General features: G+C 40.0%; 1 protein-coding gene across 14 annotated transcripts in view; it reads left to right on the plus strand.

Annotated features, from left to right (window-relative positions):
* DMD (dystrophin) overlaps positions 1 to 19,276 on the plus strand; it is a 1,973,025-nt gene that overhangs the window by 1,826,270 nt on the left and 127,479 nt on the right. For all 14 annotated transcript variants that reach the window (XR_014470468.1, XM_083174338.1, XM_083174337.1 and 11 more), the window contains one exon: positions 15,861 to 15,922. Coding sequence is in view for 13 of the 14 variants with exons in the window: in XM_083174338.1 (XP_083030464.1) it covers positions 15,861 to 15,922 (62 nt within the window). In the remaining variant the exon portion in view is untranslated. The remainder of the gene's footprint in view (positions 1 to 15,860; positions 15,923 to 19,276) is intronic.

Here is a 19,276-nt window from a genome sequence, read left to right on the forward strand (position 1 = left end):
TCAAAACAAACAAAATACCAGGGCCAGATGGGATTCATCCTAGGGTACTAATGGAATTAAGGGTGGAACTAGCGACCCCTCTATATTTACATTTTTGATAATTCACTATCATCAGGTAAGGTACCAAAAGACTGGAGAATAGCAGAGGTAGTGCCAATATTCAAAAAAGGAAAAAGGGATGACCCAGGTAATTACAGACCTGTGAGCTTAACATCAATAGTGGTTAAATATTTCAAGGATTTTTAAGGGATGGTATCAAGGAATATTTAGACCTTCATAGTTTACTCAGTATTAACCAGCATGGGTTCATGAAAAATCATTCATGCCAAACAAATTTACTAGGTTTCCATGAGGAGGTTTGCAAAAACCTTGATAATGGTAACGCTGTAGATGTGATCTTCCTAGATTTTGCTAAAGCTTTTGATACAATACCACACAAGAGGTTCATAAATAAAATGGAGGACCTGAGATTAAGGGCAAATATCTGTAGATGGGTAGGGAACTGGCTGTGTCATCTTTGCTGACTACAAAGAAATGAGCATGTATTAAAAGTGGCATGGAAACTAGAGACTCAAAATTAATTATGCCACTGTACAAAGAATTGGTTATACCTCACCTTGAATATGAAGTACAATTCTGGGCCCCCACACTATAAAAAGGACATAATAGAATTAGAAAAAAATCCAAAGAGCAACAAAGCTAATTAAGGGAATAGAGAATTTACGCTGTGAGGAGAGATTGAGCAATTTGGGACTATTTAGACTAGAGAAGAGATGTTTAAGGGGGACATGCTCAACATGTACAAATATATCAGTGGCCAATATAAAGAACTGTCAAACACCCTTTTTACTGCTAGAAAGGAATCTAGGACACAAGGGCACGAATTTAGATTAGAAGAAAAAAAGATTTAGTTCCCTTAGAAGAAAACATTTCTTTATGGTCAGAGCAGTCAAACTTTGGAACTCTCTTCCTGGAGATGTGGTGTCGGCAGACACAATAATTACATTTAAAATAAGGTTGGACAAACATTTATTAGTTAAAAACATCCATGGGTACAAATAAGAATCATAATCTGCCTTTAAAAATTTCAGAACATACTATACAACAAGGAATAAGCTATTAAAATCTAGGTTGAACTAGATGGATGCAAATCTTTATTCAGCCTCATCTACTATGTAACTATGTAGCCCTGTGTATATAAGTAGAAAGCACATCATTTCGGAAATCTGATGCTTTATTCATCCTTTATGAAACCGCAAACAGAGGTTGGCCTGCATCAAAACAGACATAAACTCGTTCCATTGGTCTTCTAATTAAGCAGGCTTATACAGATTCTGCTTGAAATCTACCACCAAACATTACAGCTCATATGACTCATTCAGTGGCTCCTTCCTGGGCTGTTGAACAACGTGCAATCTGTGGAGAGGCTATTTGGTCAGGCTCTAACACATATATATAAAATTTTACAGATTTGATACCTTTGTGACATCCATTGCTCCGTGTGGTTGTGAGGTATTCCAGGATGCCCAGTGCACTCCCACCCGGGAGGGTAGCTTTGGCAGTCCCCAAATGTATAAGAGACTTCAGTGTCCCCTATAGAATGAATGAGAACTAGAATTTGGTACTTACCAGTAATTCCCTTTCTCCAAATCCATAGGGGACACTGAACACCCATCCTGCGCTGCTCAGGTCTATTATGTGTTTGTGTGTGTGTGTGTGTGTGTGTTTGTATGTCTTGGGTGTGTTATGTTTTTTTGGTACTTGTGTATTAGCCGGGCGCCTGGTACGTAGTTAGCGTAGCGGTGCTGTCAGAATCAGCGTAGTGTTCCCGTGGCCAGCGTAGTTGGCATTCTCAGTCAGAAGTAGCGTAGTGTTCCCGCGAGCATCCCTGTCAGAATCCGCATAGTCAGACAGTCAGTGTCCCTGTCATAGCTGAAGGTGAAGTGACAGTTTAATGGCTGCAGAACCTGTGACAATGTTCAGCTTGCCAAAGACAGAGGAGGTGGCAGCTGTGAATGTGTTCCTGAAACACCCCCACTATCCACGCCAGCCCGAAGCATGGCGAGCACACGCATTACGCGTCCTCCCGACCTGTTCATACCCCCACTATCCATGTTGGCATGGAGTTGATTTTCTAAAGCTCGCAACCGGGCCCGAAGTTTGGCGAGTGGACACAGATTACTTCACATGTGTTCCGCGCCCCCTCACGGGGCTCAGAGGCTCGCTGCGCTCACCACACTTTATATAATCAACTCCACGCCGATGTGGATAGTGGGGGTATGAACAGGTCAGGAGGACACGTAATGCATACCCTCGCAGGGCTTGCTGCGCTCGCCACGCTTTGGGCTGGCGTGGATTGTGGGGGTTTTAAAATGCCTCCTTTTATTGTGCATAGGATGCACTTGCACCAGCATACCCCCCTTTATGCATGAGGTGCATGTGCTAATAATTACTGAGATGCAGGAGCGTCTGAGACACACCTGCATCTCAGACAGCTGGAGCGCCTCTCCGCTGGTGCCCGCATGATCCCCCTCTCTGCTGGCGTCTGCCAGTGCAGGGGATCTGGCGGTTACCGGCGCTGTGTGAGAGGTGCTCACGAGGCTTGGCATGGACTCCGGGGACAGAGCTGGGCTGCCGCGGAGTCACTACGCTAGGCAGCCATTGGACTACACAGACAACGTAGCTTACCCTACGCCTGCATACGTATGCTAATTGGGCGCCCGGCTAATACGCAAGTACCGTTTTTTTTTTAATCTTCATATTCCTGTCTTGTCTATCTCTCTCGATTTTTCCCTGGTCTCTATCTCCTCCCGGGCTCAGTTTTCTAAGACTGGAGTAGGGGGATAGAAGGGGGGGGGGGGCTGCCACACTTCAATATTCTTAAAGTGCCGACTCCTCAGATGCCAACTCTATCCCAAATGTATAAGAGACTTCAGTGACCCTATGGATTCAGAGAAAGGGAATTGTTGGTAAGTACCAAATTCCAGTTTTCTCTTCCTTGCAAATATTGACACGTAAATCCGATCTGTATGTATTTTAATTTGGGCCGACTTTCAGAGACTGTAAAATGTACTCTTGATTTAGAAGAGCTGCTGTCAATATATTGTTTGAATTCCATCTCCACAAATTTCACACTTTTTTTTTTTTTCTTCTGTCTTTCCTTGTAACGTGCTGGTTAGTAAGCTATATCTGCAAGGACATGTCGACTTGCATATCAGGCTTCAAAAAAAGGGATTGTAGATATTTTAATCCATTTAGGCACATCACTTTAATAAGTGACTTTATGAAAAAGAATAATCCTTTACAGTTTGATCTGTAGATCAAACATATATATTTTTTTATTTTATCCAAATCACTATAACGACCCCCTTCTTTTCAAGACCTAATTAAGGATTGAAAGTTATTACAAGGTGTTGTAGAGCCTGCTGATATGTGCTGAGCTGGCATTTCATTTTATATGGTTCAGACAACAAGCCCTTCCCTCAATCCTAGTTTAACCCACCTTCGAGTCCCAAAGCTAACAATTAAATGGCCTTTGAAAATGGCAGAGCGGCTTAGGAAAAGAACTCTCACTGGAGTCTAACCTTTTCTTAAGCTGCAAGATTGTGTTTGGAATTAATGATAACTTTCTGAGCTCAAAGTGTGCAGGTGGAAACGGCAGTCCTTTTCAGGACAGAAGTGAAATAGCTGCAGCCTGCTTGCGTTGTGCATATAAAGTACCAAAGAAAATCTGCCCTTTGTGTTATCAGCCTCTAGACTCTTCAAATTCGGTGGCACTTGAAGAAGCCCATTTTCCTCGCCATGCCAGATACCAGCCGCCTACTTCTTGGAAGACGTGTAATTGTTTTTTTTATGTGACATAAGTTTGTCAGTCTCAGTTTAGTCCACACAGAATAATTTTTGACAGTTTAAATTCTTCACTTGTCAATTAGCACAGCAGGAGTTTTGCCAAGGGACGTGCTCTGGAATTTGCTACGTTAGACTTTGGATTTCCATCTGGCTATTAAGTGAGTTTTCTATTTTATATTTTTTATCTTTTCAATGTTGAGAGGTTATTGTCAAGGCTTCCTTGAACATATTGCATATTTTCATTTCTCACTGCGTGAAGTACCCAAGTACAAATACTACTGACTGTAGCTTCATACATGTGCGAGATTACTTCAAACTTATTCCCAGGGCATTTCTGAGCAAGAAAGAAGCTATTTTGTCAGTGAACCATTGTGTTCATGTTCTCGCTAGGAGTTTTTTTTTTTTTAATATATTTAGTCTACTCATTAGACATTTTGTGAGGAAAGTTTGGATTAGGCAATGCGGTTTAAAAAAAACAATGCAGTTATAAAAAAACAAACAAATATATAAAACATTTTTTAAATACTAATGTTTTTCTACCACTAGCTGGAATCGCTTGGGCTGCTTTGTGCTCCCCCCCCCCCCTCTGTATTTCTATGTTTCTTTTAAAGCCCTTCAGCCCCTCCAAAGAAAATGAGAGGTTTTAGAGGTATGCATAATGGAGGACCAGTCACAGTCATAAGCTGTAATCAGTCATTCCCCCTCTTGCCCTGCCTCTCCTTTCCAACTATTTCTGTTACATAAACATCAAATCAGTGAAGATAAGTATTACAGAACCAGAAAAGTCAGGATGGATGATTTAGTAGTCTCATGGATTTTGACTTGTACCTTTTTTAGTACAATGTCAAACTTCATTTTTAAGGGGGAGGGAACTTGATTATTCGCAATCCGTTGCAAATATTTAAACAATTCTTTAATTATGACCTGTGTATGTATCTGCTTCTTATTTATTATTATGCTTTTGGCTTTGCTCACATGGATGTCTTCTGTCATTTTGTACCTGAGGAGCCTACACACTGCACATGCTGTGTGTAAGTGTCTATTTTTTTACTTTATTGCTCTTCTCCTAGATGTCATGAGAATTCATACCAAAATTTTTTTTTTTCAGTATTTGTTGGTCTATCGTGTTGTTGCTATATGGTCTAATAGCTTTTTTTTTTTAATGCTAATACTAAATTAATTCTGGGTACTTATGTAGTATCTGGGCGTCCGATTTTGTGATTGTATGCCTTACCTTAAGGCATACAATCAGATGCGATGCGATTCGATGCGATTTTGCATAGGATTCAATGTTAAGAAGGTCCTGTTCATTTCCCCACTATCCAAGTGGGCATAGAGTTGATTTTATATAGCGTGGCGAGCGCAGCGAGCCACCGAGCCCGAAGCGTGGCGAGCGAACGCATATTTCTTAAAAAGTATTCTGTGTCCCCTCGCGGGGCTCGCTACGCTCGCCACGCTTCAGGCTCGGTGGCTCGCTACGCTCGCCACAGGTTTATATCCAACTCCATGCCTACTTGGATAGTGGGGAAAGGAAAAGGACCCCTTTTTCCCATTGAATTCTATGTTAAAATGGACTCAGACCATTTTAACATTGAATCCTATGGAAAAATCTTGACCATCGCATACGATTTGGTCGCATGCGATGCGATCCGATTTCTAAATCGGACGCCCAGATACTACATAAGTACCTAATTCTGTGAGACTTGCAGAAGATATTCAAATATCTATAAATTAAATGTCTCTCTGTGTGTTTCTCTCTCTGTCTCTCTCTGATCAATGCACTTCCAGATGCTTAGTTATATTTGGAAGAAATAAAAAAAAAAAAAAATGGCATGCACATAGTTTTACTGGTGAGAAAATATTATAACAAGAAGTAGGTGTGATACTGCATAGAATTAGAAAATGACAATGGGAATACTGCTATTTTAACATTACTGTTTTGTAGTGCCAGAATATTCTGAATCGCTATAGAATTGGAAGCACACTGTTAAATGACACATGACACAAGGCTGGTTACTGTATCTGTGTAAAGAGGGTCTTTTTTAAGAATAGACATGAGGGCAATAGAAAAAAAAACAATACAATCGGAACCCTATGCATGTAACGCATTTTATACAACAAACTGCAGTTTTTCGCTGGTGTGATTTTCAGTGTGTTTAGCCCTGGACTGAGATTATTCTCTATTTGGCCTATTCAATGTTTAATTAATTATTTTTGCGTAATTACCCTATTTGCTGTCTATTCTGAATAAAATAGATAAATAAAAACAGGAGCAAAATAATAATTGTGTACATTATGTTTGCCATTTCTGTCTGGGATATTTCTCTAGGTTAATAAACAGCATATACAGTAGTGTAGGCGTTTTTCTCCCCTCAACAGAAATCTGCTATTCATTTTTTAGTTATTTAATTTGATTAAATAGTCATTTTAAAACCATAATTTAAGCATTTTGCTTGCAGCCTACTGTTTTCTGAACAATTTGTGCTTTGTGATAAATCCATCTGTAACTTGTTGCAGTACATCATGAAAATGATTAGCTGTTCTTTTTTTTTTTTTTTTTTTTCTGATGTGCATTTGTGAAATTAAGCTTTACTTTTACAATCCAGTAATGCTATGGAAGCCATTTTGTGGGTTGAACCGAATTCACTATGAACTAGTGACATGAGGGAGTGAGGTATGTGAAACCAAGTGATGTCACTAGCTCCCAGTGAATTGTTATGCTGAGACGTACCAAGCACTGGTGGTACATCCTGCCATCGTAACAATGCTTATCGCAGACAGTATGTACTTATACAATGCGTAACACAAAGGGTAGCTCTCCTGATGAGAACTGCCCTTTTGGGTCTGTGACCTGGAAGTGATGCTAGCAAGCGTGTGGCATGCTGGGAGGGATCTGTGTAGGAACCCCCGGACATTGATGCGGAGAGAAGTCCATAGGCCTGAGGGGATTTAGTGTAATAAGGGTTTTTTACTGCATATACAGCCCAATGTGAGATGAAATGTCTGCAAGGCCAGAAAATATTCTGATATTTTGACACCATAAGATCCCACATGCTGGGGCAGATGTATTAAGCCTGGTGAATTGATAGTGGCCGGCAATAACGTACCAGCGTGTTGGCTCATAACTGTAATTTTTCAAACCTAGCTTGTAACTTGACAGTTAGGAGCTGATTGGCTGTTGTGTTATCACCGGCCACTTTATCATTTCACTAGGCTTAATAAATCTGCCCCACTGAGATGTCAGTTTATTGCCAAGATATCTGCATTCCTTCCATGAGGAGATCTTTTGGTCAAGGTGGATGATTTAAGCAGTTGACCGTCTGAGATTACTTACTCATTTGTGCCAATGCATTATTCAGTTATTTGCCTAATCAGCTGATTGGGACGATAATTGAGCAGTATATGTCCCGCTTGAGTCTGACTTGCTTCAAAATGTATAGCCCCATACACACTAAACAATATCGTTCTAAAAGGGCTTTCTGAGGGATATTGTGGACAATACTGCCTAGTATCTGTGCTCCCTGTCATTAACAATGCGCACTCCTGTGCATCATTAACGACCTCCTCCTCCCTCGTTCAAGCATGTCAGGACGAGGGAGGTCATAGTTATTGATGGCCATGCTGCAGCGTCAGCAAGACCCCAACAGTGGCAGCACTGCGGGGGACATTGTTTAGTGTCTATGGGACCTTAGTTTCCTCTGTAGGTTACCAATACAAATAAAGAGATTTACTCCAACTTCCAAGAACATAATATTAACATTTTATTTGTTGCAATTTTAACTTTTTCATGGGATATGTTACAATGAAAGCAAAATCTGTTGAATAAAATGTTACAGGAATTTTTTTTTCTTTAAACTCCCAATACTGTAGCATGTGAAAATGTTCATTTGGTTATACCTTGCACAAGTGCTTTTAAAGTAAATGAAAGGGATTTAGAATAGGATTAAAATTCAATCAGCAGTAGAATGTGATCTCTTAATTCTATTTTTCTTTCTTTGATGGATTGATTTATGGAAATAAGTATAGGAAGTGATTTGATCTACAAATGTATAGTGTAGTAGTTTAAAATGGAATCCTTTCTATATGTAATCCCTTGTTCCCCCCTCACTCTATGCGGGGTGGGGGGGGCGGTATTTAATCTTTGCCGATATTTCCCGATGGGCAGTATCGCATTCGGCTATTCCGATGTTTTTTAAAGTCTGATCTGTTTTGTTGGAAACTGCCGTGGATTGACGAAAACATTGCTCAGAAATGGGGTATTCCTTTCTTATTGACCTTCATGGCCATTAATAAAATATTGCTGTGTGTAACTTTTGACATCTGTCAGTCCACAATCTAAGTAGGTAAAAAAGTTAATTTTCATATATATATTTGACTGCATTCAAACCTAGTTGTAATGTTTAGGTGGAGTTCATGTTATCGTTGGCTCATCTGTAATTGAACTGCAAATTTAAAATGCAAAAACTCTATAACTGCACTAGCCTACTACTTTTCAGGCTCCTGAGCAATGGATGGTTGCGGTGCTAGAGGGTGCAGCTAAATGAGTGCGGTATACCTAAATGGAATTAGTTTAACAATCTACTACTTGATATAATGTGCCCCTTAAGTAACGGCTCTATTGAAGATATTCATATTACATTTGCTGTACAGGCATAATAGCAACTTCCAAACTATGCTAATAAAGATTAATATAGAGAAGAATGTTCCCTGTGTAGACTGTATTGAATTAAATCTTTCCTCTTGAATGAAGAAAAAAAACTTATTGAACATAATCCCCAATTATTATACCCCCCCCCCCCCCCCCCACACACACACACACACACACACACAAAAAAAAAAACCTTTTCCTCAAATTAAACCTGAGAACAGTTTAAAATGAACTATGTTGGCAGAACTATGTTGCATTATGTCTCTTTATTCAGACCCACTGTGGAATTTCACACTGATGTATCATGCTAAAAAATGAATAGTTACAGCGTATTTGGTTCATAATATGGTAATTCATCAATGACTTAAGGGGTTTTTCCATTTCATGACCAGACATACAGAGTTTTGGAGAGGCATTGATTTAGGCACAAGTATCATTTTGATTTTTAGTCTATACGTGCAAGTTTTATGCTTTCTTTGCAAGGCTAACAGAGGTTTCTTTTGTTGGCGTATTTGAGGAAAATTATAGAAGTATGTTCTGGAAAATGGGCTAAAAGAATAACTCATATTTAAACTTTTAGTAAAACCCATGAAAAGTACCCCTGAAGGGTAATTTTTTCTCCTACATTATTTTGGAATGTCTAAAATAGTGTAGGTAGGTGTTTCCCACAGCAACCAATCACATTCTAGCAATAATTTTCTAGAATGTAAAATAGAAATGATAGTCAAAATTATTTTCTTTGGGCAGCACTACTACTTGGTGGAGGGGAGGGGGATTCAGTTAGCCGTGGCTAATTTATCCCATTTAGCTATTCAAGTGGCTTTGAAATTAACCTCCTGGCAGCAGTTATGTGGGATTTTTTTTAATGCTTAGAGCCCCGTACACACGGGGGAGATATATTGCTCAGCAATATATTGCCAGAGATGGTCGCTGATGAAAAAGAAACTGCCGGGGGGGAGCCCAACAGTGGAAATCAGCTGGTCGCAGGAGCATGTTCCAGCGATCACTACAGGGGTAAAAACGTGAGCGCGCACCCAGCGATTTATCGCCGGTGCACACTCCCATCGCGGGCAATATGGTCGCTCAGCGACCATATTGGCCGCGATGTTACACAAAATCGCCCCCGTGTGTACGCACCTTTAAGAGGAAACCTGAGATCTGAGCCATGTAGATCACTCAGAACGCTCAGCAAGATTGCTCAGCACACAGCGATATTACTAGATTTATGCAGACTGCACTACCCCTGCAACTCCTGTGCCCAGCATCCTGCCGTTAACAAGGGCATCACGGACGGTGTAATGGTTAGCATTACTGCCTCTCAGTGCTAAGGCCATGGGTCCGATTCCCACCATGGCCCTAACTGTGCAGAGTTTGTATATTCTCCCCGTGTTTGCGTGGGTTTCCTCCCGCAGTTCAAAAATATACTGGTAGGTTAATTTGACTTCCGACAATTTTAACCCTATAATGAATGTGTGTGCGTGTATATGTGGTAGGGAACATAGATTGTAAGTTCCACTGGGGCAGTGAATGTTCGACTATACTCTGTAAAGCGCTGTGGAATATGCATGCGCTATATAAGAAACTGTAAATAAATAATCTCTCGCTCCCTCCATACACACTTTATTTAAATATTGGCCATAGTACTCGACTTTGACACAGCTGATGCATGAGGCAGTCCTAAACACAGAATTATTATTTTTTTAGGTTCAATAGGTGCAGAAAGTATAGTGATGTGTGGCCCTGCGGCGTTGATATCGCTTGACCAAATGGCAATCTAGACCTAGTCAACATCACCTATGGGCTAAACCTCTTTTACTTTGTCAATCATTTGCTACATTTATGACCAATCTGTGCCTCCTAAGGCCATGGCTTATACATTTGATTGATCAAGTGGCAAATGTTTAGCTTTTTCATCAAAAAACTCACACCATCTCAGGATAAGTTAGTAGAACTTAAAATTGGGATCCACAAAAAAGGCTTTGCTGGATCCTGCCAAACCTCTCTGCGCAATGCTTAGATGTTAGCAGCGCATATCATTTCCTTCTCTTGTCATTAGCAGTACGTTTTCGGTGAAAGGTGATAAGAAATCCTCTTAGATTATAAAGCATGGTAAATTGCTCATATTTATTTGCTATCCGGATGACTAACAGACAATGTGTAGGTCGACACAAGCAATAGGTTGACATGTAAATAGATGGCACATGAGATTTTTTCACAATTTTTTTCCGTACTACTTCCGTGTACTCCGAATAGGAACTATAAAATATGCTGATCATAGCAGAGTGAGCCACCTGACCTGAAGTATGGTGAGTAAAGTGGTACACTAGTTGTGGGTCCACATGCTTGGGTGTCAAACTATTGACAGTCAACCTAGATCAGGCATGCCCAACATTGGCCGTCCAGAAGTTGTGAAACTACACATCCCAGCATGCTTTGCTACAGTTTTGCTATTAGAGAATGCTAAATATATTGCAAAGCATGCTGGGATGTGTAGTTTCACATCTGGAGGGCCAACGTTGGACATGCCTGACCTAGATGTTGTCTGTAAGCTAGACCCTAGTTGTGTGTGGCTAGATGACCATGAAAAAGACAACCCTTCTATAGCTCTTTATGAAACCCTGTTTGAAAAATACCAAGGTTATGAAATAAGTAAGTTTTATATAAGAAATTACTGATTTCACATCATACGTGTGGGAACTGATATCCGTGTTAAATGCACCTTCGGACCTTAATGCTGGCTTACTTTGTAGTAGTTGCATAGCTTTGGACACCTAACCCAGAATCTATCCCTTACTGTGAGATATAGTTGAGTAATACAGGTTGAGTATCCCTTATCCGAAATGCTCAAGGGGATATTTCCGGTTTTTGGATTTGTTTTTTTTAAACATGCATACCTGGTGCCCTGAAGGTCCCCCGGCATCCACAGTGCCCCCTGGCTTCCATGGTGGCCTTCAGGATCCTCTTCAGTGATCCCAGGGATGCATTGCGCGAGTTTGCAGGCACGCCGTTTTTTTGGAATAGTTTGGTTTTATGGATACGGGATACTCAACCTGTAGTGGTTTCTTAACCCTAGTGCTAATACCCATTGTAGGTTCCACAGCGGTATAAAGCTAAAATCTGTATTATTATTTTTATTATTATTTTTTATTATTATTATATTTTATGTAATTTCTTATTTACATTTTGTGCCACTTAAATACTATACTTAAAGTATATAACGTTGGCTCCTCTCCTGAAACATCGGCTATCTGTGTTCTACATACCCACCATGATTATTATTTTTTTCCCAATACCTTGCGTTTTGTCTTCTGCCTGTATTCTTTATAGTAATGCCTGTGCTGCAAAGATAGACCTGATGAAGTTGCTGGTTACCTTGTTTGTGCACTTGCTGATAATCATTAGGCATCTGTAACTGAATGCAATGCAACATGGTGTATACTATAGCCATTATTTTGCACAATTTGATTATAAAAGCTGATTACAGTAAGCTAAAACAAAAGGTATTTCATTCCTGCAGTATATAGTAGTGCACATGCTCTTAATAATTCAGAATTACTGAACCTTGTTGGAATTTGGGAATATCTTGTGTGACTATCTGAAAACCTATCATTAAGCATGGTATTTCTTTTTCTTTGTGTAATTTTAGTCTATTGCTTTAATATTCTAGGTATACAGTATTATTGTTCACTTCAACCCAAAAATTTAAGAATAAGAATTCCCATAAGAATCTAGCTAATTTTGCTATTTTTGATACATGTGCACAATGAAATGTTGCCATTTAATTCCCTCCGTGTCCAGCGAACTGTACAGTACTTTGGCATTACTTATGTTCCCTGTGTTTTGTGCCATTTATACCCCTTTTACACCACGCTAAAAACCCGGGTCAGCGGCGGTGTAAATGGGTTAACCTGTGTCCCTTTACACAGGACTTCTTCCCAGGTCCTGACCTTGGTTGAACCCGACTAGGACCTGGGTAGAGGGCAGTGTAAACTGGTACGCCGGGTCATCTGACCTGGCTCCCGTTTACATCAATGGGGGAAGTCTAACCTCCGGACCTTAGCGTCCGCAGGTTGGACGGGGGGCACACACCGCCTCCAATGCTATCTGCTGTACTCTGCAGACAGCAGCGGAGGCAGGGAGGAGGTGAATGTGTTTGACATCTATTCCCTCGCCACGCACGGGCTGGAGGCAGCCCACCTTGGTGCTGGGCTTGCCCCCAGCACGGCGATCGGCGGTCCCAGCGGGGGTGATCACGGTCCCGGCACTTGGAGAGGATGTTATCTCCAAGAGCCGCCTCCGTCTACACTGAGGTTAGGCACGCAGTGTAAATGGTACAGATCCTGGATACAAACTGGCTTGGATCCGTGTTCCAAATGCCGTGTCAGATCCGGGATATTTGGTGTAAAATGGGAAGTATTCACAGCACCTCAGATGGTAGTCTGCAAAAGGAAATCCCTAATGCTGAGGTGAAACTTTTTTTTTTTCTATTGCTCCTGCTTTTGTAATAGTATATTGAGTGTAATTTAGTAAAGGTAACAGTTCTTACATGTCGTATATAATTGTCATTGGAAAATGTAAAAGATTATTGCAAATCTGAAATAGGATATCTATAGAAACCTGGCTCTTTAGGCTAATCTTCTTGTTTGGCCATATAATGCACTTACAATTTTTTTTTCCTTTTAATTATGCCTCTTATGCTGGCCACACATCAGACCAACTTTCCTCCAACCATCCAACTAGTTGGTTGGTTGGACTGAAAATCTGGTACTGTATGGGCGCAAATGCCAATAAGCAATTTGCTCAGAAACTCGGGAGAATGGACAAAAACATTCAGTGAAATTGTCTAAATCAAATAGGTCTAACTACAGTACATTGTCTGAGTGATAGTTTTTGTCCATTGTCCGATTTGGGAGACAAATGACTTCATTACAAATTACATTTGCTCCTATCCAGTACCACGTTTTTGTTCCATCCAACCAACTAGTTGGATGGTTGGGGGAAAGTTGGTCTGATGTGTGGCCAGCATAACAAATGATCTATATAAGTAGAGCGGTCACATTTATTGAGAGGGAAAAAATGCTACTAACACAATATGGTCAAAATTGGTCAGGTTAAGAAGTTATGAAAGCAATTGCTGAAGTGTGTTTCCAGGGTCGGTGCCAAATTTTAAATATATTTGAATCTACCCAATTTTTCAATATTGACCAACTGTACCATGAAGTTGATTATACTGTACATATTTGATTAAGTTCTTATCTTAAAGTCAGTAAAGGTCACTTTTCATGGGTTTGTAGTAATCTGAGGTCTGCTGAGACCTTTTTTTATGAGTGACTGACTTGCTTCAATTAAGGATGCCAATACCGGGGCATTTTTTCAATCCTGGGATTCGGGATTGAAAAATGCTCATTCCAGGAATTCCCGGGATCCCGGGATTGGCTTCCCTAATAATAAAACGCACACTGGCCGCTCGCATATTTACTTACATTTTGGGTGCCAGGTTGCTGAGTGGGCATCTGGGCTGATTGGGAGGCTGGGAGCTGGGTTGTTGAGTGGGCAGGTGGGAGGGCTACTGGGTTGCCGGGCTCATACCGTGCAGTGCCCGGGAGCCGGGAAGCCTGGGTGGGCAGGCAGACTGCTGTGCCATGCGCAGCGTGACTTCTGCCCTCGTCGCGCTGCGCAGTGCTGCACTGCCGGATATGGGAGAAGCCGGGCAGCGTCTGAGCGAGTGCTCAGACACTGCCCGGCATTGGACTGTGCATGCGCAGTCTAATCCCGAAATTCCAGGATTGAAACAGTGCAACTGCTAGCACTGTTTTTCTGCTATCACTGATTATAAGTGAATTGATTTGGACCCAGGGGACTAACCCGTTGCCCCCCTGCAAGAGCCTTTCGTTATCCTGGGGTGCCTAGGCACACATTTTGGGAACCACTGAGATAGACTAAACCTGGGGTAGCCAACCCTAGTCCTCGAGAGCTACCAACAGTGCATGTTTTGCAGGTCTCCTCACAGAATCACAAGTGAGCTAATTAGCTCCATCTGTGGATCTTTTAAAATGTGTCAGTGATTAATGAGTGCAGCTGTACAGCAGCTAGGTTGTCTGGAAAATGTGAACTGTTGGTAGCTCTCGAGGGCTAGGGTTGGCTACCACTGGACTAAACCTATGAAAAAACAGTCAAAGTACACAGCTTCTTCTTAAGCGTAATGAAGGTTTTAAATTTGAATAAACATGATGGATATTAAAGTAACCATGAGGTGTTTTATTTTTGTCTACTGCCTTTTTAATGTTTTGGAGCAGTTTACTGTTTAATATTGAAAATGTTTGTCTTGGTTTTCTCCTGTCCACTTGGATTATTAGGGGAGGAGTTTGTGAAGTCTTAGCTAATGCTAGGCAGATATAGTACCTCTCTGATCTGGTTCACCTATGTCTCTGGTGTGTGTGAATTTATTTAAACCAGCTAACCTTTTCATGATACATGTATTTTCCTTATCCTTACAAATAAAATTGTAACTGTATAAATAGTAAACTATTAAGCTTTAAAAAATCTTTAGTTTCTGAATAAAATAAATGTTTTACTATTACCCCTTTCACATCGCAACGCCAGGTCTGAACTGGCTCCGACCTGTGTCTGGCGCTTTCACATTTAAACCCGGGTCCCCCATTATACAGAAGGTGACCCGTATTTAACCCTTATTATAGTTTATAATGGCTGCATCACACACCAGACATAGCTGACTACTAAAATTAAATTAGCATTTGAAAGTCTACAACTTTAAAACACCACAATGCGAATGTAACCATATTTTGTATTAAAGTGGCAGTTTTTGCTGCGGCACACCCCTATGGTATGAAATGGTTTTCGTTACAGGAAAAAAAAATTAGCGGAATAATAATCCATTATGCAATGTATAATAAGTATTGCATGTGTACATAATAGGGACTACTTCAAACAGATCTTTGCTTATTATTATTATTATTATTATTATTATTATTATTATTATTATTATTTATTTATACTGGTTTGCTCAAGTTGTGAGAGGACTACTCAAATCTAAAACCTGAACCTACTGTACATTCTAACCAATCAAATGAATGCCCCATCACAAATGTGAAAACTATTGCACAATTTACAGTCTTAAGAGAATGTGATCATTTTATGAGTTCTCAACCATAAGTCACAGACAATGGACTTACAACCGTTCAATACTTTTTTGTAATACATTTTAACATAATGTACATTTTAACATTTTGTATACACATGTATATTATTTATTTGTTGATTTTCATAGGTAATTAGTAGATAAGAGTATCCCAACTTGATGATAATGATTATAATGTTTTTATTTTATTTTTTCCTTTTGTAGTCATGAAACACAAACAACCTGCTGGGATCATCCCAAAATGACAGAGCTATATCAGTCTTTAGGTAAGCAACAATCTCTTGTATGTTGGGTTAACTTTTTTTTTTCTACTGATTCAATGAAGAAATGCTGTCTGCAGGTTGTGAATATACCTATCAACATTTTCTAGGCAGTTTTTGCAGGTTATTTTAGACTTAAATAATTTGCTATACAGGTTATTTTAGACTTAAATAATTTGCTATACATTTGTGATTATTTTAATGGTTTCAAGCTATTGCCATAAAATAAAAACAATTTCAAATTTAATTTGTGCAATCTCTGCATACGTATAGCTTTGGCATTTTTCTGGCACTAAATGATGCACAGGTTTCAGCAGTTGTACAAGTACCGTAATTCTCAGTGTTGTATTCAGTTGACTGCGATCCTACATGCACATGCTCAATATAGCAACAAAAAGACGTATGTATGACTACAGTGTGCCATTATCCTCCTACATTCATGATCTGACTACGGTGTTTTCCCACCTAAGTTTCCCTCATATTAGGGCCTGTTGATGCATGGTCTTAACAGACAAAGCCTTGCTATTTTAACAAAGGACTAAAGACTTTATTGATTGTGATGCACTTGCAGACACAAGCAGCTTTTGTACATGTATGAGCAGGACTGTATGAGCCACTGGTGCCTGGGGTTATTGGACCAGGACCAATGCAAATTATTTACGGTCAATTTTAGAAAAAGTCAGTCCAAACTACCTTGAGCGCTCTTTTCTACATCTGCTATTAAACCCAAATAGGAAAATTCAATCCTATTATATTTCCACAGAAAACAGTCTAAAAAAATACACAAGGGTTGACCACAGTGCTGGAAAATATATTTTTAACATATTTTTCCAGCGCTGTAGTCAACCCTTATGTGTATTTTTTTAGACTATTTATGGTCAATGTAACAGGAAAAATCAGAAGTGATAAACAGAAGTGAATTCTGTTGCTTACCACATAATTGGACCTAAGGATGACATATGAGCACAACTTATTTAATTAAATGTTTTTTTCGTGAAATTCTCTGTAACAAACAATTGGCCTAGGGGTGCCATGAAAATTTGTGTTCCCATAAAGTTTGGGAACCTCTGATGTAGGCAAGCAACTATGTGAGTGTGCAAAGTCCCTTAACCTGCAAGCGAAACATTCTAAAAAGAAACATTGTCATTTGTGCAGGAAATCATGTGATATCTCTGCCACGCTGCATCACATGCCAATTAATATCTCTACCATGCCAGTTTTTTTTTTTTGTTTCGGAATAGTTCCAGAATGGTCCGGAATAGGTTTTTATCGCCTTTATGCATAGTAATCATACAACATAACAAAAACCTCAATTAAACGGGAACGTATATAGAAAGGAAAAATGGTGTGAAGGTGATTGGGGGAAAAAAATGATTTGCTAAAGTACTATAAATATTCACTTTTTTAGATTCAAGTACAATAAATTAATGCTACTTTCACACCACAAAACCCGCTTTGACCTGTTTTTTGAAACATTTCTTAAAACGGGTCAAAGCAGGTTAAACCCCTTTCAAGAAAAAAACAAGGTGGTCGATTGCGCTAACACTAATTTTTTTTTCTTGTATATTGTATTGGGGGTGACTCCCCCTTTTTCCTAGATTGCTGCTCATAGCCAAGCACACCCATACTAAGCGCCTTTAAACCGATATAGTTTTCTATATCCCATTCTTTAAACCCCTTTCAAGCCCCTTTTAGACCGCACTTATAAAAGCCGGTATTTACATGGCATGGCACTGAGGTCCCGCTCTGTGGATATCGAATGAGCGGGACCCAGCGCAGTGAATATTTAAAGAGCGGTCCCCGCCTCCTGCATATGGAATAAGCGGGACCATATGCAGGGGGCGGGGACCCGCTTATTAAATATTCACTACATGGAGTGTGTCCCGCTCATTCCATATGCAGGAGGCGGGGATGCATTCATTAAAATTCACTGCGCTGGTTCCTGCTCCTTTGATATACACGGAGCTCGACCAGCTCAGTGCTCTCTGCAGGCTGGATCCTAAATACCATTTCAGACCCATTCAGAATGCAATAAAAAAACAAGTCTGAAACTGCTAGGACTCTGCTTTTTTTTTTTAAAGTTTCCAAATACCCTTTTTGGAAACTGTAAATTCACTCTGGACCTTTCAGACAACAGATATTACGGTTTTGAAATGGTAAAAAACTGCAAAATACCGGGTAATATGTGCGTTCTGAAAGGGGCATAATCGCTGAGTATACACACAGATGTTTCCTCCTACATCTAGTCTCCGTATGCCAGACAGTGCTAGATGCCTGGCCTGAGTGAGCAGTCAGTTCCTGCGCAACTTTGCGAACGTCTGTAATCTTCCCTTTTTATTTTTTTTTCCTGAGAAAGTATCTTAATTGCAACTTGACTAGGATGCACAAGGAGACTGTGCTGCTTAATTTGATATGACGCTTGTATCCTGCCATCTTTTGCTGCTTTTAGCACTGTGCTGTGGAATTACAATGCAAAAGCACAGTGGCATACCTTTGGCGTGCACATCAGAGCCGGGTCCCATTGAAATGAATAGGAAGCGGGCAGATGTGCACCCCAGCTCTCCTTAAAGTCTGTGGCATAGCAGGAGCAATCTACTGCACACACCCTACTAATGCTGCGCTGTCCTTGCTCTAAGCATATAAAAAGTCATTTGTATTATGTGTGACTGTGTCTGTATATGGAGCAGAACAGAACTTGTATTAGAAAACATATGTGGTTTTTGCACTTGTATCGAATCAGAGAACTGCAATTGCAAGTCATATATCAAATTATTTAGCAGAGTCTCCTGGTGAATCCTAATAGCATTGTGTATTCCAAGTAAGATACTTTTTGACAAAAAAAGGCGCCAGACGCTATAAGATTTTCACACGACCTGGTGCGCAGAGGAGATGTTTGGCATGACTGTAGCAAAGTTGTATGAGGACACAACTGTACTTTTTCATTCTAAATTTATTAAATTGAAATAGTGAAGAACACAAAAACATTGTATATTCTAACATTTATTTGTGTGAAACACGAATATTATTGGGTTTGTATTTTTTCAAGAAATGTTGCAGTCCCATGTGACTCGGTGTATGCTGCTTCTTTGCCTGGTGTTTGTATTCCACTTCAGGAACATCTCTTGTGACAGGTCAGCAATAGTCTGCTAGCATCGTACAGTTCCATTTGCTTAGATATCTCTTCTCCATTGCCAGGTACCCTGATGGAATCTCTTGTCATGCTCATCACTTACTGCACCACAATTGCCTGTGAAAAACATTAACATTATCTTTAAGGACATTGCGCAGTTGAAGTCCAAAATTTCTACCTTACTTTTTGACAAATAAACATCTTTGATAAGATCACCTAATTCATTCTGT

The sequence above is a fragment of the Crinia signifera genome, chromosome 2 (genome assembly GCF_055691185.1).
Source record: "Crinia signifera chromosome 2, ASM5569118v1, whole genome shotgun sequence".
Taxonomy (NCBI): Eukaryota; Metazoa; Chordata; class Amphibia; order Anura; family Myobatrachidae; genus Crinia; species Crinia signifera.